This window comes from Drosophila nasuta, chromosome 4 (assembly GCF_023558535.2).
Source record: "Drosophila nasuta strain 15112-1781.00 chromosome 4, ASM2355853v1, whole genome shotgun sequence".
NCBI lineage: Eukaryota > Metazoa > Arthropoda > Insecta > Diptera > Drosophilidae > Drosophila > Drosophila nasuta.
The window spans coordinates 1,770,502-1,793,619 of NC_083458.1; the positions used below are offsets into that span (position 1 = coordinate 1,770,502).

The 23,118-nt window shown below is 35.7% G+C and overlaps 2 protein-coding genes across 6 annotated transcripts; both read right to left on the reverse strand.

Moving 5' to 3' along the window:
* Nucleotides 1–109: 109 nt before the first annotated feature.
* Nucleotides 110–3,962, reverse strand: LOC132794935 (uncharacterized). Of its 4 annotated transcripts, XM_060805260.1 has the most exons (3): nucleotides 3,322–3,962; nucleotides 3,184–3,242; nucleotides 110–1,067 (listed from the first exon to the last, which is right to left on the reverse strand). In XM_060805260.1, the coding sequence occupies exon 3, from the start codon at nucleotides 1,051–1,053 to the stop codon at nucleotides 370–372; it is 684 nt and encodes a 227-aa protein (XP_060661243.1). In that variant the 5' UTR covers nucleotides 1,054–1,067; nucleotides 3,184–3,242; nucleotides 3,322–3,962; the 3' UTR covers nucleotides 110–369. The 4 variants fall into 4 exon arrangements, with proteins under 4 accessions (XP_060661243.1, XP_060661245.1, XP_060661246.1 ...); XM_060805262.1 differs by having other exon boundaries at nucleotides 3,184–3,962; XM_060805263.1 differs by lacking the exons at nucleotides 3,184–3,242; nucleotides 3,322–3,962 and adding an exon at nucleotides 3,056–3,152.
* Nucleotides 3,963–5,292: 1,330 nt separating this feature from the next.
* Nucleotides 5,293–19,046, reverse strand: LOC132794933 (mediator of RNA polymerase II transcription subunit 26). 2 transcript variants are annotated; one of them, XM_060805252.1, is made up of 6 exons: nucleotides 18,915–19,044; nucleotides 18,330–18,502; nucleotides 17,418–18,257; nucleotides 16,677–17,351; nucleotides 16,520–16,612; nucleotides 5,293–8,577 (listed from the first exon to the last, which is right to left on the reverse strand). In XM_060805252.1, exons 3-6 carry the CDS (start codon nucleotides 17,524–17,526, stop codon nucleotides 5,555–5,557), a joined length of 3,900 nt encoding a protein of 1,299 aa, XP_060661235.1. In that variant the 5' UTR covers nucleotides 17,527–18,257; nucleotides 18,330–18,502; nucleotides 18,915–19,044; the 3' UTR covers nucleotides 5,293–5,554. The 2 variants fall into 2 exon arrangements, with proteins under 2 accessions (XP_060661235.1, XP_060661236.1); XM_060805253.1 differs by lacking the exons at nucleotides 5,293–8,577; nucleotides 16,520–16,612; nucleotides 16,677–17,351 and having other exon boundaries at nucleotides 17,557–18,257; nucleotides 18,915–19,046.
* Between the last annotated feature and the right edge of the window lie 4,072 nt (nucleotides 19,047–23,118).

Below are 23,118 nucleotides of genomic sequence, written 5' to 3' on the forward strand. Positions count from 1 at the left end.
AGCAGCTCGGACTCTACAGGTCTGGGGTCCTGGTTGCCGACGGAATGCTGCCCATTTAATATATCCCAGTTGTGTGGGAGGGGCGTCTTCCAAATAAATGTAAACACTTGCACTTTTATATTTTTACTTTGTAAAACTTCACATCAGCACGTTTTTATTTTCTCACTTGAAAAAACACTTGTAGCGCACAACGAAAGTAGGTGGAGAACATATGGTAAAAAAAGGAAAAAGCACTAAAGTATGCAGGGTGACCATCACGAGAGGAAACCTAGATCAGTATAGCTGCGCACAGCATACTAGCTTTTGTCGCTATCGATAACACTCGATCGCGACCACACTGTCAGCTGGTCTGAGTGGTCGCACCTGCAGTCATCTGGCATCAACATCCTTCCCCCATTGCAATGAGTTGCAAACGGTTTTATCGCCATCGACAGGTCGGAGGGGGGTGCGGCGGCAGAGTTGAGAATCCACCAACACCTTTCGACGGAAATTGGATGTCCGCGAGGGGATGATCGCCGTGCAGACGCCCTCCGTACCAACGCGGGTGACGGATAGCCGATAGGCCATTGCCAATGATGCGCTGATGCGGCTGGTCGCAGTGCACGGGTCGATCAGTGCTCTCATCTCGAACGTTTTACATCCGGTGTCGATCGGAAGGATGCTCACAGCCTTACCCTGCAACAAGGATGTGAGCGACGTCGGGAAAGCCCCCTCGGGCGGAGGTGAGGCCGGTCGATGGGGAGACGGCGAGCGGGATCGAGACCGTGCTGGAGCTGAAGACTGATTCGGTTCCGGTCGGCCGTCGCGTCGACGCTGACGACTGGGGCGAGTGCTGCGTGCCTCCTTCAAGTGCATGAGCGTGTGGTGGTCCTTCTGACACACCCTGCAGCTTCCCGCGCTGCGGCAGGATTGCCCGGAGTGTTGGTGAGCCCGACAGTTAGAGCAGTACTTGTTAATCAGTACTGCTCTCAACCGTTTCTCCGCTGTCAGCCTGAGGAACCGCTGACACTTCCGGAGGAGTTGGTGCGGGGCGGCTCTGGTCGGCGGCTCCATGGTATGACATACTTCTAGGAATGAAACAAAAAGAACAAATGATTATTATAGTAGCATCTTTACATTGTCAATGACACATGGAACAGGACAGCATAGGACAGCACAGGACGACGAATGGAGAAACGGAACAGGAGGTTATTCGTCCTCACAAAAACATGGAACTATCGAACAGGTGAACCGCATAACATCAGAAATTCGAACAGCATTCGAGAATAGGGAGTACTGCACTGCGGTATTTTTCGACAGAGTATGGCTTGACGGCCTAATGCACAAAATCAAAATAATGCTCCCTAATAGCTCGCATAAACACGCATAAACGCATGAAGTCATATCTTTACTACAGGATATTTGTACTGAGATGCAATACCGTCATGTCAGCTGAACTTTATATCGAAGCTGGTGTTCCTCAAGGCAGCATTGCCCCAACCTTAAACTAAACAACACCGTGCTTCCCCAATCAGATGTTGCAACGTATCTTGGCGTACATCTCGACAGACGGCTCAGCTGGCGCACGCACATTGAAGCTAAACGAACTCACCTAAGGCTGAAGGCAAACAGTCTGCATTGGCTTATAAACTCCCGCTCCCCCCTTAGTCTGGATTACAAGGTCCTGCTCTACAACTCCGTTTTGAAACCATTCTGGACTTATGGCTCTCAGTTGTAGGGGAGCGCCAGCAACAGCAACGTAGAGATCGTGCAGAGAGCCCAAGCAAAGATCCTGAGAACTATCACCGGGGCACCGTGGTACGTTCGGAGTGAAAACATTCAGAGAGACTTGAATATACTTCCCGACCGAGATGAAATAGCACAACACATGGAAAATTACTACATCAAAAGCTGTCGAACCATCCAAATCACCTCGCTAGAGCACTAACATTAGTATGCAGCCGTTCCCGCCTTCGTCATAACGACCGTCCCATCCAGCGACAATTACTAGGACCGCCTACCATAAATACAGTTTAAGAAACTGTTAAAATACTCTAGTATTTTTAAGATTTAAACACATTTTGTTAGTCTCGTAAGAGAAGATTCAAAATATAAAACAGTAAAAAAAATAATGTGGCCCTATCGGATAATAATCCAGATTTCCCTGGTGGAAAGATAGATCGGAATATACGAACAAGTGAGATTAATTCATTAAACGCTAATAAACTAAATGTTTTCGGGTTTCCTTAAAGGTAAGTGTACCGATGAAATCTCAGAATCCACCGCAGGCTTGTAAATTGTGTACATTGGTGACAAAAGTTCCCAATCTTATATACACAGTACATACACAATTAGAAATAAGAAGAAAAAACTAATTTTTCTATGTAATCCATGAAAGTTAGGGGGGAAGGCATTTTTTATGAGATTTGGGTTGTCTTTACTTCTAGTGAAAACAGTGGGCACGAATCTGAAATAACTTTGGCCTTAATGGTAACCTCTGAAGCAGTATTGCTACCGGCGTAGCAAATAAAATTGGCTGCAAGACCAGCGGATGGGTCAGGCGAAGGCAAAGTCATGCGAATTGAAATTAAAATTTTTGATTTTGGAGCCTCAGTCATACACAAGTAAACTACTCACTGTAAACTTCTCACTTTAGAAGCAATACGCGTTTGGCTATTTGTAATATAAATGCAAAAGGAGCGCACTGTCACAACTGTACAATATTCGAACAACAAAAATTTAAAATAAAAATAATTACTAGTAGTGAGAACGCTACTAACGAAAATAATTTCAACTAAGAGAGAGGCGAAAGAGAGTTGTTTAGAGGGAAATTCGTTACGCTACAAGCGTAAGAGAACACACAAAAGAAAAAACCAAAACAAGGGGTGGGATTTTAGGTAAACGCAAACCAGAATTGACACAAGCAAATGGAAAATGAATCATTGCAATACACTAAATGACACGCATTTAATCCCAAAAAAAAAATATATATATATAGATCCACGAGTATTAAACTAGTCTTAGTATTTTATAATGTATAATTATTATTATATAACGTATATACAAGAACCATTACCACCAATGAGCCAGTATGAAAAGAATGTAACCGAGCACGAAGAACAAGCAGATTACGATGAAACACTTCACGAATATGTGGAACTCATCGACAATAGTGGGAAACGCATTAGGACTATATGTACTTACCTCAATGTTTTAGAATAATATTGCCATGTTTTGAATGACAAGTGAGAAGCGGAGAAATACTGAAAATATCAATTAACACCGGATCTAATAGAAATTATATTCAACTCAAATAGGCCGCAAGACCGTTCACATACATACATTTAAAACCGTCACCAATATCTCGCCAATAAAGCAGTCCACCAATAACTCATAACATTATTCTTTTAGCAATCCAAAGTTAAATTCTTCCTATTAGTAGCACTGATAACCTTCGGTGCAATTTAATATTCTGATTGTTATTAATTAATTGATACTCTTATCTATCTCTTTCAATGACGCAAGAGTTTACACCAAAACTGCAACCCGCGAACAGCTGTTTAGGGGTTAAAAAGTAAACGAATTCAAACAGGAAGAAGAAGCGTAGCAAAGGCAATAGAAAAAAATCAACTGAAAACAAGTGAGAAAGCTACAGTCGAGTGTGCTCGACTGTGAGGTACCCGCTACCCATTTTGAATATATATATATACTTTATAAGGCTGGAGATGCTTCCTTCTACCTGTTTCCTGCCGGCACAAAGTTATAATACCCTTCTACCCTATGGCTAGCGGGTATAATTAAGCTTGGTTTGCGGGGGTGGAAGTGGGCATGGCAAAAATTTGAAACAAACTTGAATACGTACAAACAACAAATTCTGTCGAAAAATAATTATATCTCTATCTATTGTGAACGGACAAAGGTAAAATACCCTTTTACTCTATGGGTAGCGGGTATAAAATCAGATATTTGGCAAACCAAATTCTAGACAATCAAAACAGAATGATTTAAAAAAGAAAGTAAATGATAAAAGACACACAGCAGCTGTAAAGGGAGGAAGAAAAAAAAATGATTAGAAGTTCGAATATAAAATTCCAAAATTCATGAAAAGGGAACTTTCTGTCCCATTTCTCCGTATTTATAAAAATATTTTCAATAATAATGAATTAACCTATGTATATCGGAAATGGTCCAATCATGAGAATGTGTACAATTGTGACGAATCCGTCCATTCTTTGACAAAGAAATGCTTTATACCGATGAATTTCTCATTAATGGATTAGGGAAATTATTAATTAGATTATATTTCTAATACGCCTACAAAAAAAAGAACTCTTGACACATCACAAGCGATTTAAGAAGTTACCTCTTAAACACATTAACATTTCCTTTAATAATCCTTTATTTTAAAAATAGAACAGTGAATTGAATAGGATCAGCATGGAAATTGTTCGCAGGGGAATCCAGATCAAAAAGATTTCGCTTTTATACAAAACAGCCTAATCTACAAAATTTCTAATAATAATCCAAATAATCAGAATCAACAATTTAATATCAGTCTCAAGCATGCTAAAGACCACATCCAGACATTCGAGAAAATCGACAACAGCTCAATATTATTAAACAACACAACCAGTCAACTTAAAGGCACTTAATATATCTTACATATTTCTGGAAAGATTTTATCTAAATAAATAATTAGGAAATTATTAATTTACTTGTGGGAAAATTAACTAATCAATTTACAAAACACAAACGAGTGGCATAAACATCTACTAGTCAAGGTTTATACTGTCAAGCGAATATATAAACCAACTGACAATTTGTCAATTCAGCAAAAGTAAAGCGCACCAGCCTATGCCACCAAGATCAGAACAAGACCTAGCTAAGCTAGCTTAGGGTAAACCCTAATTTTATAAATATTTATTCAAATAAAAGCACGTCGTTTCCCTGAACTTTATTGAACTTGCCAAAGCTTAAAAAAGGGTGTGGGGCGGGTTTTTTGAGGTGAAAACTCAATTGGCGCAAGTGTCAGATGACCTTGATACAGGGGGAGCATTTGATCAAGCTTAATCTTGATATTGATGGATGGATGAGTTTTTCGCAGAGTATTTCATATTTCAAAAATATTTCTTATATCAAAAATTAAATAAAAAGTATTACAGAAAGTATTGACAATATCCAATTATGCAACAGAATTAACATATATCTTATTTATTTACATTTCATTTACATTTAAATTTTGTATCTATAGGTAAACTATAGTGATTTACATAAAATAAAGATATGACAAATATTTTAACGAGAGAATTTAACAAAATATAATTTCATGTTCATTTTTAAAAACAAATTTTATTGTGAAAAATATTTATAAGACTATTTTCTTTTGCATATTAATAAACAAAAACAAATTTTAATTTGATTAATTTATGAATTTTAACCAATCTAAACAAAATAAAATTATAGTAGTAGAATATCTGTCGCCCATTGTGAGTTTAAGTAATATCTAATGTTAATAGTAAAAAAATACATAAATTTTTCATATATCAAATTGATTTATAAATAAAATGGAAACTGCTTATTCAAGCACAACATATGGCAAAACTATTAATGGTTCATCATTATAAGACTGCAACTGTAGAACTTCATGCCATTCCTTAAACTGCTGTATTTGGAAGATACTCGAATCATCTTTCATAATAGCTCGAATACCATTTTTATATTCAATATGTGGTTGAACCCTATGATTTGAATTATTATAACTTATTGGAAATTTTGGGGAATCATTATTTGATGATCCGTTTAGTACATCACTACTAATGGGCATAGTAAGAGAATCTAAGTTACTTGGTTCAATTAAACTTATGTTATTGCTATTATAGCATATACTATTAACATCATCACAATTCTTAATTTCCAGTCGTGTGACATCTTCAATATCATTACCATAAATTGAATTGAATGATAGCAGCATTCCATTGTTTTTTAAGGGTGATTTACTTTTAATTATATTGAGTTTTGTACTATCATCATCATGTTGATTGAAGTACAAAAGCTCATCCTTAACTGATTCATCACTAGAAGATGAGCAAGACTCTACTTCATCTTCATGGCCAGATTTTTCAGATATTAAATTACTTTTAGATGCCGCATAAGTGGAATCAGTCTCAAGCTTTATCTCAACATTTTTTGTTAAAACAGTATTAATTTTTTTCGCTTCCGCATGCTCAGGCTCGCTTTCTTCGTCACAATTTGAACTGCTGCTACTATAATTCATTATACGCTCTTTTTTTCCAATATTATCTTCTCTATATAATTCATTAGAGAAGAACAATTTTCGGTGCGGTTTAACTTTTGCTTGGATTGATCGTGTTCTATTATTATTATTGAATAAATGTTTAAGTTCTAAATCTATGGTATCCTCCTTTCGGTTAATTTGGTGCTTTCGAGAACGACGATAATGATAACGTCGACATTGACATCGATTGCGACAAAACTTTTGAAGGCATGCGTGTGGTATATTTGAAACTCTCCTAGTGTTATATTCACTTGTTTCATTGGTGCGGCATGAAGGCGGTTGTACGGAGAACTTATGAAAATCTTGTTGAGAATATAGCATTTCAGATACCACATTATTTTTATTGTTAATGATGTTCAAATGGTCTATTTCAACGTCAGAAGCAGCGACTCCTACGTTAAAATTGACATTAATAGGCGAAGTGGTTGACGTTGAACTTGCAGGGGAATTCATTTTGTTGGGAGTTTTTTTTATTGTCAATACGATGTGATTGTGATTATTACTACCACTCATCATAGGCTTTTGAACGATTGCATACTCTTCATTGCTATTCTTATCATCGTTTTCACTTCCCAAATTGCCATCATCCTCATACACAGGAATGCTACCAACTGATGAATGACTTTGAGTAGTGTAAGCTTCATGTTCATCCAAATCGTTAAAACTGGGATCTGAACTTTTTTGATGAGTGTTTCTAGAGCCAGTGGAAATGTATTCACCTGGTTCTTCACTGCTATTGTTGTTTCTACTTCTGCTTGGCAATGATATCTCTCGCTGAGCGGTAACATTCCCATTCACTGCAATTTTAATTCGTTTTATGAGGGGCTCATTAATATTATCTTCATTTTCATTTTTAATTGTATTAGTTGCTGACAATAGTTTGAATGATTTTCTACGTTTTTTTCGATTTCTTTCGACAAGATCACGTTCAATTTTATATGAAGTTGTCTGTTGATTGCATAAACTTATTCCATCAGATTTCCAAGCGGATTCTTGGTTATTGGCGAACTTAAGTAGATCGCAACTGAGAACTGTGCTGTTATTATTACTAGATTTCATGACATTTCCTCCGGCAGAGCACTGATTTTTGTTTTGGTCGACATCAATATCTACTTTCAAGGGCATAGAACTATCTTTAATCATCTCCAAATTTTCTATGCTTACGCTTAACGATGATTTAATTCCACCATGCTTTGCCCGTTTTGCGGCCAGTCGACAAGATGGTAAGCACTTTGCAATACCCAAAAATGGTGGTATTATGCGAAAATTTCGAAATTTTCTTGTAAAATTCTTATTGAATTGCAAGGAACTTAATTCTTTTGGGATGCGCTCATCATATGTTAATGATCCATACTTGGGAACAACATCTGTACCGTCTTTTACTGAATACGAGTTGTGTTGTTGTTGAAACACTTCTGATATATTCGACCTTAAGATTGACGGCGACAAGTTATTCTCAATAATATTCCAATTACCATTAATATTTGGAACGTAAAAATTGTGTAATGCGTTAATGTGGAAGTTCGCAACTTGGTTTGTTTGTATCATGAACCGCTGTTTTGCAACACAGTTTGGGTTCTCAATAACAGTGAAGATCGAAAGTGTTTCTACGACCTTTTCACCATTTTTATTATTATCGTGATCATTATCAAAATTATTACCAGCATTTTGTGCGAGACTAGTTGCGCAGAGTAATCTAACATGTTGAACGTTATTATTATCATTATAGGCCGTATCACTTTGTTGTTGTACGTTTTTGGTCGGTTCGACTTTTAAGACGTTTTTCATCATTGAGTGTAACGGATCGTACTCCTCGTCGAAATCTAAATCAAATATTGATTTGATGGGTTTCGGCGGTATCAAGTTTGAAGCTTCTTCGATTCTGTCATTGGGTTTAACCGTTAGACTATCAAAAGCATTTTTTTGACATGTTTTGAAATGATCATCAATAGCTTCGTGCTCTTCTTCTTCAGAATTTAACAGACTTATTGACTGACTTTCGTTCACAAACTTTGTTTCTTCGTGAATTACACATGTGCAAGGAACTATTTGAGCCTGGTATAATTTTTCAGTTTCGTCAACACTTTGTGGCGTGCTTAATCCGTTAACCAGCTGCATTAATTCAATTGCCACGTCATTTGAATGATTGAATTTTGAGGTTACTATTGTATTATTAAATGATGATGGAGCTTGAATAAAGCTACTGATACTTTCCAGCGAAGTGCTTCTCTTAATTTCGACAGACTTGATGCTATCGTGTGATGGGTCCGATGTTATAGTATCACTATCTGTGTTTCCAACATCTAGAAAAAAAAAACAAAATCTTATTTTTTTTGGTAGAAATTTATGTAGGATAAAAAAATGATTGTATCTATATATTATATCTATATATATAAAAGAAAGTCGTGTTATGTTAGACCACTTACAAATTAAGAACGTCAGAGCAGATTTGAGTGAAAATTGGTAGGGAGGTAACTTACAGCGCGAATTATACTCCACCGAAATGGCTGCACTTATAGTAATGAATAACAGTAAGTAGGCTGTGAGCGTATTTATACATTTATCTACAGTCAGCAATGCCGCGGGCACATCAACAGACGAACTTATAAACAATGTATGTAAAGTAGTATGTAGACGCGTTGCCAGACCGCAACAGCAAGGTGTGGTATTAAAGGCTACGCAAAAGACGGTCACACAGGACGAAGAGGAGAACACAGTCGAGGAAGAACGCGAAAGAAGAAAGTCGCAGGCAGAACGGTCGTCTGATATTTAAGTTGATACAATTCGAAACATTTAATCTGAAACGTGTATTTTATATTACAAAACTCCCACCCGCGTACTTATATTAAATAAAACTATTAACAATCTTACATCAATCTTACATGTATTTAAAAACATTATTTATAACTACAAAAATAATGAATGGTTGAATGGTCATGCTTCGAAAACTGTGCAGCGGTACGCATTTGGTAGTTAGAAAATTGATGAACAATGTAATTTACGCTACGATAATGATGAGGAAGTTCTTATTCCGAGGATCTCGATAATCCCAACCGATATGCCGTTTGAATTTAAAACAATTCAATTTCCAATACCTCTTGCCTTTGCCATGACCAAAAAACAAATCACAAAGCCAATCGTTAAAAGTTTGTGGTTGAAATCTAGAACCTTCATGTTTTTCCCATGGTCAATTATACGTGGGATATTCACGGGTCGAAAGACCATATGCGTTGTTTGTTTTTGCGCCTGATAATAAATAAATAATAAATGAACCTATCACATGGTACTTAGGTGAAGAGCAACCTATGCACTAAAATACAGAAATAATAATGAATGAAATAATAAAAAAAAAAAACAATGTGCTTATTTATTGTCATAAGGGCGGAACAAAGTTCGCCGGGTCAACTTTGTATTTATATTTTTTGTTCTATAAGTTGACACAATAACGATTGTACTATCAGGGGCTTTGCGGTACCGAAAACACGGTATTACGTTATACAGACAGGCAAACAGCTCCAAGGAATCGAGCTCACCTCACATGATAAAAAGAACATTTTCTATAGTTCTACTGTTAGAAAGATTTAGTGAAAACAGTTTACTACGGCAAGGTAAACTAGGGTTCAAATTTAAACTACTAAAAATTTTGAGTGTGGGCGGTCAGCTGCAAAACAGCAGCGCAGAATGTAAACAAACTTTAACCGCAAATTTGTGAATGAGCGATCAAAATCATAGCTTGCAAATAACTGTCGACCGTTTTTTTTGTTGTGCTCTCGTTGCGAGCACAACCGAAAAAGTTCATACTCTCTCGCTCTCGCTATGAGCAAGAGACTTTTGCTGTCTGTTTTCTGTTGAGCGCTTTTCGTTGAGCTCCTTGTATTTCGGTCGTTCAACGAGCAGTGCGTAAAGAGCGGAATGAGAAACGCTCGCACAAAGAGAGTCAGCAAAAGACCGATTGTCCGAAAAACTCAACGCAAACGGTCTTCACACTTACTTTCTTTATTGTTGCGTTCGTTTTGCAGACGAAATACAGTAGAATCCGGTTATAGCGACTTTCAAGGGACCGTCGTTATATCCGGAAGCCCACTAACCAAAAGGAGAAAAATAAAATTTTGTTTATTTTATAGTTGCCATAGGTTTTTGAAATACAATTAATTAATGTTTTAATCAATTTAATTTGTATGGGGACCCACCAAGTCATCGAGTTTTCATCACAATAACCGGACGGACGCTATAAGCGGCTTCTACTGTATTTCGTCTGCAAAACGAACGCTTCACGATTTGCTTGCCTATGCGTGTGAATGTATACCAATACATACGCAAAAGACTTTTTTCTTCACTGAACACGACAAAACGGTCTTGGAACAACCGAAACAAAACAGATTAAAAAAAAGGGTTTCGGTCTAAGAGCGAGCGAACTCATTCAAGAACCCATAAAACGGTTACTCTCTGAGTCTTTTCGTAAAGAGTCAGAGAGACACTTATTTTCGGACAACGGTCGACAGTTATTTGCAAGCTCGGATCAAAATCATCGAAAAATTGACGCATTTTTATACCCATAACGTATCACAATTTTATGACAGCAAAATATGTGTGTAACGTACAGAAGAAAAATCCCTCCTTCGACCCCATAAAGTATATACATATGTATATTTTTGATCAGCGTCAACATTCGAAACGATGAAGCCATGTCCGTATGTCCATATAAACATCTAAATCTCAAAGACTGTAAGAGATAGATTTAGATTTTTTGGGTTTGCAGATCAAGTAAGTTTACTTATTTAAAATTTTTGCCACGCACATTTCCACCCCCGACAATCAATAACAAGTAAGAAAGCTACAGTCGAGTGTACTCGACTGTGAGATACCCGCTACCTATTTTGAATAAAGGAAATATATTTTGCGGTATTTTTCTCAAAATATGCCGAATATATTGTAAAAATACTAAAAATGTCACATGGTATATTGGTATATTGATATAGTACCGCATTCAAAATATACCATATACGGCACAATTAACCAGATTGTCAGCCAAAGCAACTAAGACCCCTAGTAAGTAATCGTTTTTGCCCATACAAAAGTATTTCTTTAATAACTTCGACAATTTTTATCTGATCGCAACCAAATTTCCAGGAATCAAACTACTGTAGTAATTATTGTACTATATATACCAAAATAGCTTTAAAATTACGCTTGTTATTAGATTTTTTTTTTGATTTGCTGGGGCGGAAGTGGACGTGGCAAAAATTTGGAACAAACTTGATCTGCGTTCACACATAACAAATGCTGTCGAAAAAAAATTATAGCTCTATCTCTTATAGTCTCTGAGATCCAGTGCACATTGGGATGAAATGCCTTTATTTTGGCCAAAACCTAAAAAGTTCATGTTAATATATCAATAATTTTAGAATTATTTCAAGCTTAGAAATGTCCCTAGACATCGAAAATATTTAATTGGTATTTTATTGTGCAGCCCTCGACTTGCACCAGCCGTTGAAAGTCAGCTGTTCTTGCTACGTGGTGCGTGCAAGCTTGTTGACTAGTCAAGTTTCTTAATTTTGGCGTTCTCGTATTTTTAAACAGTTTGACCAATTAAAATACCTTAAATTGGAAAATGTTCCGCATGGTATGTAGAAAATATTTGTATAAGTGTTTAATTATATATATGTGCTTTTGTGTTGTCATGTTTTTAATGAAATACGTAAGCAGTAGTTTTGTTGGTTCTAAACTTAAAATATTTGTGTTTCGTGTTTCGGCAATGCCTTTTTTCTGCATCAAATCGGATCTTACTTGCATTTTTTTTGTGTTCGCATATATTCTCGATCGGGATTTGAACTCAAGCACCACAACATGTCGGGCTTGCAACGTATCACTAGAGCCAACGCTATTTAACTCTAAGCATCTAAGACAATCATCAAAATCAATTCGCAACTAGTTCTTACTTCTGTGAGTAAGTTTGAAAGGGAATGATAAAATATAAATCGCATTTAAAAAAATATATATATATATATGTATATTATTCCTGGCACTCGAACTCGCACACCCAAACATCTTGGGCTTGCAGCCTACCACCAGAGCTATTGCGGTGCTTATGAAGCCGCTATTCAACTCTCAGCATCTAAGACACGAGCAATTGCTGTCGTGTTCATCTTTGTCTGCGTACATATACCAATATAGGCTAGCATGTAGATACGTATACGCATACATACAATACATACATAGCTGGCGATCTTGAACATACAAAAATATTTCTTTAATAACTTCGACAATTGGTTCTGATCGCAACCAAATTTTTAGGAATCACAATTACTATATTTGTTATTGTATATACCGAAATTCGCCGCTCTAGCTCTAAATTTACGCTTGTTATTCGACTTTTGTTGATTAGCGGGGGCGGAGGTGGGCGTGGCAAAAATTTGAAACAAACTTGATCTGCGTGCCAACATAAATGCTTAAATAAAACTATAGCTCTATCTCTTATAGTCTCTGAGATCTATGTAGGCAGACAGACGGACTTGGCTAGATCGTTTCATCTTTATAGGGTCGGAGATGCCTCCTTCTATCTGTTATATACATTTTCTGCCGGCACAAAGTTATAATACCTTTCTAGCTTAAATATGGAATTTAATCGTCAAAGTATGTTATTAACTAAACATTTAACAATCAAATAGTTTTTAACATTTTTGACCGATTTACGGCAATACTCAATGTTGCAGTTGTATTTACGAGTTGTCATTCAACGTTGTATGATTTTGGGAGCAACAAAAAACGCCAACAATCTGTTGTGAAGCAGTTTGTCTTGCAAAATATCGCTGAAAATTAATAAAGTGAAATTAAAGTAAATTAATAAGTTTTCCGGATGTGCAATGGCTTGCATCCTCATTCAAAATGGAGTTTCTTAAGATGATGTTTCTCGTGAAAAGCCTGGTCGTAATCGCATGACGTATACTGAGGGAGGATCAAGTTTAAAGTGAAAATTAGCATTTGAAAAACTCAATGAAACAGAAAATTCAACGTCACTGTTGTTGCATGCAATTTTGAAAAGTGTTTATATCATTTTAATTGCTACATTATGTGAGTTTGAGGTATGCTCATTAAAACTTGAAGTAGGTGCTTGATGTAGTTATACATTAATACTTATGAGTGGTACCCAATGTCTCCAACTTTGAATATTGGCACCAAATTATAGAAACCTCCGTACTTTCTCTAGGAGCTCTCGTTGAATATGGGTCAGAAGCGCCCAAAAAATTGTACAAACGCGATTTGTTTTCTCATGCAAGAAAAAGAAGAAGCCTGAATACTATATCAGATGTGTTTAATAGCATTGGATTTCTCTGACCCACTGCTTTCAACTATAAATCCAAATGAACGCCAAAGATTTAAATATAGAAAAAAGCTACCAAGAGATGTTACAGCTCTTCTGGAATCTCTTGATATTGAGCTTCTAACAACAGGGCCATTTGTAGACAATAATGATAATCAGGTAGAAGATGGCGGAGATAATGAACTCGAAATTTACGGGCTCGATTCCTGGAGGAAGAGCTTTGCGAAGAATAAATTATTAACTGGGCATCAAGGTATAGTCACAAAACGGAATATGGGGCTCAAATTAATTTTTGATTCTATTTTGCAGGGATCCAAATAAAATTTAAAATGCGAGTTTGCTGAAAATATATTAATTTAATAAATGTAGTGCACATTTATTGGATATATATTACATTAAATTATTTTAACATTTTTATAAAAAAGTCGAAAATTGTAGCCTTATGATAAGGTGGGCGGGAAGGAAGGCGTGGTACAATTGAAAATAAAATCCCAAATTATATTTTTATTTTTTAGTACAAAGTTTCATGTTTCTATCTTCAAAAATGGTAAAAATGTCACAACTTGAGAATTTTTGCCCATAGTGCACCGTTTGTCAGCTACCCATGCTGTAAAGCTGGGCATTACGAATAGTGATCAGTGCAGGAAATGTAATGAGTCCAGAGTGAAGGAAACACATGAGCATCTTCTCCGCGGATAATCAGAGTTATACCGGCTCCGAATGAAACACCTCGATTCACCGTGCCTCAACGATCTTCGTGACGTTTTGCGGCTACCACCCAAAATGCTGATAGCTTTTGCCAAAGATGCATACATACTGTGCGACTTCTGAGAAAAGATACCTTTCCCCGCACAGCTACCTCAACTAGTGAAATCATCCTTATGTGAGATCTATCCAAGCAGGCAATTGAAAATACGAAAGGCATTTTTCGCGTTGTTTAATTCTGACCAAACCACAAGCCAGCTGTTTCAGCAGTAAGAAATGAAACGTTCCAATAGCAAAACGATGACCAAAAAGTTGTGAAAACCGGAGCACCTAAAAACGAAAATCTCGGTTTTGTTCCCAAAACAAAAACGAAAAGTGGATACCGGAGCATGCCTGAATGAGTTGTCCACAAAAAAAGTTGCGGAATTGCAGTTGCCAATAAACAGACAAAGAGTGCAACAGATTTGAACCTGCAGTATGATGCAAATGTGCACAATCCAAAGCTCTTACCAAGACATAAGAAGGCCAGGCTTGCATTTTATGAAAAGTGTAAATGAATTTGAAAAAGTGATTTAGCGAGAAAGTTTAGTATTGACGATCCAGACGGTAACCAAAAGTATTGGAGGGATTCTAGGCATCCAAGACAGACTTGCCTGGACTGGGTATTTCAACAGGATAACGCTCTTATTCACAGATTACCTGTTCACTTGACTGAAATTTCTTACCCCCAAGCCATTTTTTTAAGTTTGAAAATAAATAATAGTCACAGGGTGCTAAATCTGGAGAATAGGGTGGATGGGGTAGAATTTCGTAGTGCAATTCACACAATTTCGACATGGCGACAACGCTCTTGTGAGCGGGAGCATTGTTCTGGTGAAACAAAACATTTTTCTTCGCCATGTGCGGCCTTTTTTTCTTCAGCTCCGAATCAAATCGTCCCAAGAGATTGGAATAGTATTCTCCCGTAATTGTTCTGCCTTTTTCCAGATAATCCACTTTCCAGATAATCCGTTTATTTTCCATTGTGAGCAATCGCGGCACCCATCTTGACGAAAGCCTACTCATGTGTAAAAATTCGTGTAAAATGTTTCCAACGCGTTCCCGAGAAATGTTTAGAGCATTTGCAATCTCTCGCAGCTCGATTCGGCGATCATCCAATAGCATTCCATGGACTTTATCGACAATTTCTGGTGTTGTCCCCTCTCTTGGACGACCCGGGCGATCGTCAAAAATGCTTGTCCGCCCGCGTTTAAATTCAGCAGTCCAATATTTAATTGTTAAAAACGATGGATCTGAATCCTTATAAACTTTGTCTAACTCCTGTCGTCCTATCGTCGTTGGATTTCTCTTTTAAAAACAGAAATCTTATGACAGCACAATATTCGATTTTATTCATGTTGACGACAATGCAAAAGTGAATGCGCTAAAAGTCCCGCCAAATTAACGAGTGTTGATAAAACACTAATCGAATAAAATATTTACGAATTTTTAAAAAAATTTTTTCTTTGTTAGGCCTACTTTTTATCTGCCCATCCTGGTAAAATATAGAGATATAATTTTCGAAAGCATTTGTAATGTTTGCACGCTAATCAAGTTTGTTTCAAATTTTTGCCACGCCTACTTCCGGCCCCGCAAATTGACAAAAATCGAATAACAAGCATAATTTTAAAGCTATACAATAATGACTAGAGTTTTCGTGATTTCTGAAAATTTGGTTGCGATCAGATAAAAATTGTCAAAGTTATTAATGAAATACTTTTGTATAGGCAAAAACGCCTACTTACTAAGGGTCGTAGTTGCTTTGGCTGACAATCTGGTATGTTTTGCACTCTGTAGTATATACTGAGTGTAGTACCATACCAATATACCAAATATACATTTTAGTATATTTTTCGGAAATGTTATTATTTCAAATTTCGAACACAAACGTACTGGGGAAATATTTAAGTGTTTTTGAAAACACTGTAAAAAAAGGGTCTGTGACACCTACAAGTGAAATTCGATTGGAAGCGTTTTCTGTGGCACCCCCCTGAATATTTAGTTTTTATATAATCGATAGATTAAAGTATTTTGTATGTCAATATGAATAAGCGACCTTTATCGATATTGAACGAAATCTATTGCTTTAAAGATAACCATTGAGTCTTCAAATAGTGTCTCGTATTAAAAATATGCAATTTAAAATAATATAAAGATATCTTTGATAATATAAAGCTTACCTTCAATAAGATTTGAAAATTTAGATTCGATGCCACTTAAAGAAACATTTGCTGAATTAGTTTCCAATATATGAGGTGAATGCATAGATGTTTCTAAAAGCCGTAAATTAATGTCAGAATAATACACTTAAATATATATAATAAGACGATAACGAACCTGAGCAAGATGATGTTGGTCTAGGTATTAAAGATCGGGAGGATTCTCGATTTCGTTGGCTAGGATCATTTGAAATTTTGTTAGCAGTTACTGGAGAATATACCACATTTCGATTGTAAGAAAGCTTACGGCTCTGTATTTCATTAAAAAGCTCTTTTGTAGTCTTCACTTTCTTGACCCCACTTCCAAGAAAAATTTGTTGAGACAGACTAGATTCTTTGGCAATCAGTGAATCAACGCCTTTTGAACCTTTCTTTCGTCCACGCCTTTTTGGAACTTCAGTCGCAAGATTTTCATTGCGCAAATCCGCCTTATGACTATCGTGTGACAGCAATTGCTCTGGCTTGTTTGGTTCAACAAATGATTTTAAGTGAATCTGTTGGCTTCGTTCTTCAAATGATGACAGCCGACTACACGAAGTGCTCGAGTCATTATTTACATAGTCTTCATATATTGTCTTTAAAATAGGTTGCTCCACTTCATTAATTTGACAATTAGTTTTTGGGCCATTGTCATTGTCGTGATTTAAAGTAACATCCTGTTTCGCTGTCTTGAATCGGCCTGCAAATGTTAAATCGCATGAAGCGCGGCACTTTTTTTGCGAATTTGCAGACATGGAAATGGCATCTCCAGATAAAATCGAGCTCATCGAGCTATTTGACAGTGATAAAATTTCTAGATGACATGAATCAGAAAATAGAAGAGATTAAGACATTCTTACATGAAATTTTGTAGACATACCTGAATCATTGGGAAACAGTTTTGTCGCCTTTTCGTCTTTAAAAGAAAGGTCATTAAAATCGCTTGATTTTTTAAAAGAATTTTTAGTTTTTTTGTGAATACGTCTCATGTATTAATGAATAGTTTTGAACTTTTTCCTTACGCTTTTTATCTTTTTTTATTTTTTTTGGCTTTGTGTAGTCTTGGGTAAGAAATGTCGAAAAAGATGAAGTCGTAAACTTTGGTTGAGTTGGCAATTGTCTACCGCAATCATTTTCATCGGAATCAGACTCAATATCTATGACAATCGAGCTCTCGTTAAGTTTATCAGCACCAGACCCAGCTGCTAAAGTTGAATTAGTCGAAAGTTCATTGATTAATGTTGTTGATTTTTTGTTGATTTGAATTTAGCGGATTTTTCGTTAACTTGCAGGATTCTTCACTATTGGCAATACTTATATGCTGTATCAAGTTTGAAAAACTTGTTTGCTGTTGCAATGTGTCGTTTTCAAATTGAGGAGGATTAGATAAATCGATGTTAGGTAGTGTGGAGTCAGGCTGATTTGAACAGTACGGATGACCCGCACTTATATTGTTGTTATCACTTATGGTTGATTCCGTTATATTAATGACAGCAATAGGTTTCGTTGGTTGCGTATCACCGACAGTATGTTGAATGCCAACCATTTCCCGCCATTTTTTTAAAAGCGATTTTGCTCGACGTGCCAGTTGGTCATTTTTAGTCCTGCGGCGCAGTTGATTGATGTATTTGGCCAATCTGGTGGCCTCCAGTTGATCCTTTGTAATTGTAGTTCCTTCCAGTGCACAGATAACGGATAGAACAGCTTCCATATTAACGACCTGTAAATATTGAAAACGATATAAATAAATAGAGTTCTCTTTAGGTATGATGTGGTATAAATTATCACTTACATCATAGTTTTGATCAAGTGCCTGTGATAGGTGTAAGGTCAGTTGTTGAATTTGGTTTTGGTTCATTTATATAGACAAATAACCAAGCCGGCCCGATCCAAGATCCAAGGGACGGCAAAGTTCACGTATGATATCTCAGTCAATTATGCATGCAGTGATGTTGCCGTAAGTAACTAAGTAAAAACATTTTTAACTTGAGTAAATAAATAGTAAATAGAATTAATGTGTACATGCACATATCTTAATGTTAAATGCTGGTCATTAAATTTACAATTTTTTTGTTTGCATACTTATGTACACACTGGTCCTCTCTACCACATACAAGATATACACAGCATATACATATGTATGACCACATTTTAATACTTCCAAGAAATATTCTCACATTAAATATACTTTTTTAGCCTGTTATGAAATGACCACATAATATGTACTCCATCACTGTATTAAATTTATATATTCATAATCTTTTAAAATTTGAAATACATATCATGTATACATGAATGCATACCTTTTAAGGCACACACACATACATGAACATATTAAAAAATATTTTTGTAGCCACGGATCACAGTTTTTACTTACAACTACCTCCAGGGAGTAGCAATAGTTGCTAGCACTTTAAAAATAATATTTTTTCAGAAAAAAAACCGTAACGATAATCTATATTTTATTAAGGCAATTCAACACACTCGACATTTTCTGATAAATGCGATAGTGATGGAAGAAATAACGATACATCGAGGACGGATGCATTGCAGAGTTGCACATCGATAACGATAAAAATGCTAATACTGAATAAATAGCTACCATGCGAAGTTTTCTTGTGTTTCCGCGTATTTAGACCAGGCGCATCTGTTGCTTGATGCGATTCAAGTGTTGACACCAACGACTCATCATTCAAACAGCTGGGGGTTCAAGAGTAAACAAACTTAGGAAGAAGAAAAATATCAAAGGTAATAGAAACATATCAACATATCAAGGACCTTCTGTAACACACATATTCCTGTACAAAGTTGTCAATTTGGTCGTCTTGGTAATTATTAATTATTTATCTTTAAATATTTTCTTAAGACTCTATATACATATTTACATTGATTTTTTTTTCACTTTTGTTGTTATTATTTATTTATTTATTATAAGGCATCGATTATAAATTAATTTACAACCTGGCTATGTAAGTACATACCTTACTATGTAGATACATAGACGAATATATACAAACGAAATCACAGCGCAACGAAATACGCTCCTGCCAACCATTCCGCATTCGATCTGCGACTGAACTTCAGTCACTGAACTGAGTGTCTGACCAGTGCTGCCAACTTTTGACCATCAAAAAAAACCATAGCTTGCAAATAACTGTCGACCGTTTCTCGTTGTCCGCAAATAACTTTCAATTAATTGAATCATTAATCGATTGTACTACAAAATAATCGCGACACTAAAATTTTACGCGCAAAATGAAAGGTTTAATAACATTTTATAATGGCACCAACAACCAGCAAAGTGTGAACATATGTATATTTTTACAAAATGAAAAAAAAAGTGCAGTGCCTATTATACGAGAAAAAGTTGAAATAATGAATACTACTAATATGCTTTAGCATTTAAAGCTGACCTATGTATATATTATAGCTTGCCAGTATTACTTCCTTATTGGCACTTCGGTACCGGCAGAGCATCTTTTTTTCTATGATGGATGGCTACTTCTACAGAGAAGAGAAATATGTAAGTTAACTACTTAGCGTCTAATTATTATTTCTTAATTTAGTATTGAATAAATAAATTAAATATTTGTTTATTATTTTTGCATTACATTCACAAGTACAAAAATCACAGAAGTTGCTACAATATATGTACGTGGAATACAAAAAAATGGATTATTTTTATTTTTCTTCGATTAATTGCAATTAATAATTGTATGGTTTCAATGAATCATGATTTAATAATCGATTAATAAATTTTTTTGCTATCACTACAAACGACACACTTTATGGCAGTGTTGCCAGTTTAGCTTATTATAAGCTAGTTCTAGTATATTTGAAAATGGAAAATCTTGTAAAATATGCATCTAGCTTATAGCTTGAAATATAGCCTTTTTTAAAATGCATTTAGCATATGGGTAATTCTCTGGTAAATGTCGCGTGCGAACAGCTTTTCAGTGACAAAAAAAAAACATAAACTAAAACAATTTTAAAATTAAATGAAGGTTTTTCTTAAAGCAGACCAGCAGACCACCACTACTTACAAAGTGGCGTCTAGCCATGCGTTCTTTAATTTCCGTTTTTGTATGAAATGTCCTCAAATAGGGCCAATCGCCACCACCTCGATTACCCACGAACTAGTGAAATAGTGCAACATATTAAGGTCTTTAAGGAAAGTTCTTACATTAGACCCCATGGAACGGCCGGTAAAGTAAGTACTTACATGGGACATGGAACGGCCGGTAAAACAAGTGCTTACAACGGACCCCATTGAAGGGTCGGTGAAGCAAGTACTGACATTGGACCCCATGGAGGGGCCTGACATTATAAAATAAAAAACATGTACAATTGTAATTACAGTTTTTATTTAATTTTCATTTTTCTTTATTCTAACGGGCCTTGTTCTTTTATTACTTTTAGGCAGCTCGAGTTTTTAAAATATCTCCTTTTTTCGAGCTGCAGGGCCTTTCTCAATTGGTCCTCAGCTGGGCCAATACCGCCGACTGCAGTTATTGAATCTAGAAATAAAAAGAATTAAAAAACCCTTTAATAGATTGAAGTCTATAATGATTATTAAATAATTATCTTTTAAAATACTCACCGATCATAACACCAACGAAATTGTCTTCCTTTTTTAGGGCCGCATTCCCCTGTCATTATTTCCATAAAGTAGATTTTCTGTCATAATTTCCACTTCCTCTTCTTTAGGCAAATTGTCGCTTTCCACTGTAGAACTATACATTATGCTAACTGCTTAACGTTCTTTTATTATCTGTTTATTTAATATTTTACACATTAAACATATAATACATACATAAATTATTTTTTAAGTAACTCACCTAATAATTGATCGCGGATCCGCTTTGCACTTCTCAACTCAAATATTTGCAAAAATTTCATCAGCCAGGAAACACAGCTGCGTTTGAGCAAAAGAGTAGCACAAAATAAAACAAAGACGCGTAAACAAACAGAGATGTAAAGCGTAATCGAAGTTTTGTCTTTAATATTGTGTATGCCCTTTCCACAAAATAACAAAAAGAAAAGCGATGCTTGCCGTTATTTTGTACTTACGCTTTAAAAAGCATACATTTATTAACTAGGTGGTTCGACGTTCGTTTACTATAGGGTCACTTTAGTAAGTACCCATGCAGTGATCGGCGAAGTAAGCACTTCCCCATGGCCAATCGACACCTCCAGTTCTGCAGTATTATTTCACCAGCAACGAACTTGCGCTCAGAACTGCAGGATAGTTTTGGGCTTTCTGTTATTTGAAATTTAATTTTTTGGGATTGACTATCATAATTTGACGTTTGGAAAGTCTTCATTCAGCAACACGTAGGGAAATACATTCGTCTTTTAAGTGGGTTATATGTCTCGTCTACAGCTACAATGCCACTATGGGCAAAAAGTCGCAAATTGCGGCATTTTTACATTTTTTTTTTTGTGTTCGGTATCATTAAATTGACTTTATTTTTTGAATTAGAATACTTCAAGAATACTGAAACATATTTTTAAAAAATTTTAGACTTTGTTGGTAATTTGTTATTCGCCCATATTTAAAGACTATGGTCTGGACCCTCTAAAAAAAAAAAAATTGGCGAGAAAATTTGTGATTTTTTCTGTCAATTTTATATTCAAATATTAAATCAAATAAAAAAGCTTGAGTATGGAATTTAATTGTCAAGGTATGTAATTTTAATTATTGGCACTAAATTTTTAGTACATGTGATATATTGTCCAATCATGCAATGTGTTGTTGGTATATTTTAAGGTCCCTAGTAACAAATGTATTTGTGTTTCTGTGGAGTGTAACTAGTGCGTCTAGGCCGGTCGAGGCAATATTAAAGCTGAATGTTATTAACCAAACTGTTAACAATCAAATAGTGTTTAACATTTTTTGTTAAGATTATTCAGTTTTTCAGATTGAATAACACTAATTTACGAAAATGCAACAGAAAAGCCTGCGCAATGGCTTGCATCCTCGTTCATAATTGAGTTTCTTGAGATGATGTTCCACCCGAAAAGCCTGGTCGTAAACGCTTGACGTATACTGAGGCAGGACCAAGGTTAAAGTGAAAATTAGCATTTGAACTAGTCTATGAAACAGAAAATTCAAAGCTATTGTTGCATGCCGTTTTGAAAAGTGTTTATATAATTTTACTTGCTACATAATGTGAGTTTGAGGTATGCCCATCAAAAGTTAAAGCAGGTACTTAATGTACTTATACGTTAATACTTATAAGTGGTATCCAATGTCTCAAATTTTGCATAAAGTACTGGTACATTGGCACCAAATTATGGAAACCTCCGTACTTCTTCTAGGGGCTCTCCGTGAAAATGCGTCAGAAGAGCGCAAAAAAATTGTACAAACTCAATATGGGCAATTATCAAAAAATGGTAAACCACGACCGAAAAAAAAAAATCTTCACATTCATCGTATTTTTTTGTATAATGTCATAAAGAAATATCCAAATTTTCATAATACAATGGATCCGTAACATATCTCCGTTGTTTTTATAAAAAAAATTTGCCTGCAAACTGAAAAAAAATAATTTTTTCACTTTTAGCTCCTTTTGTATGCA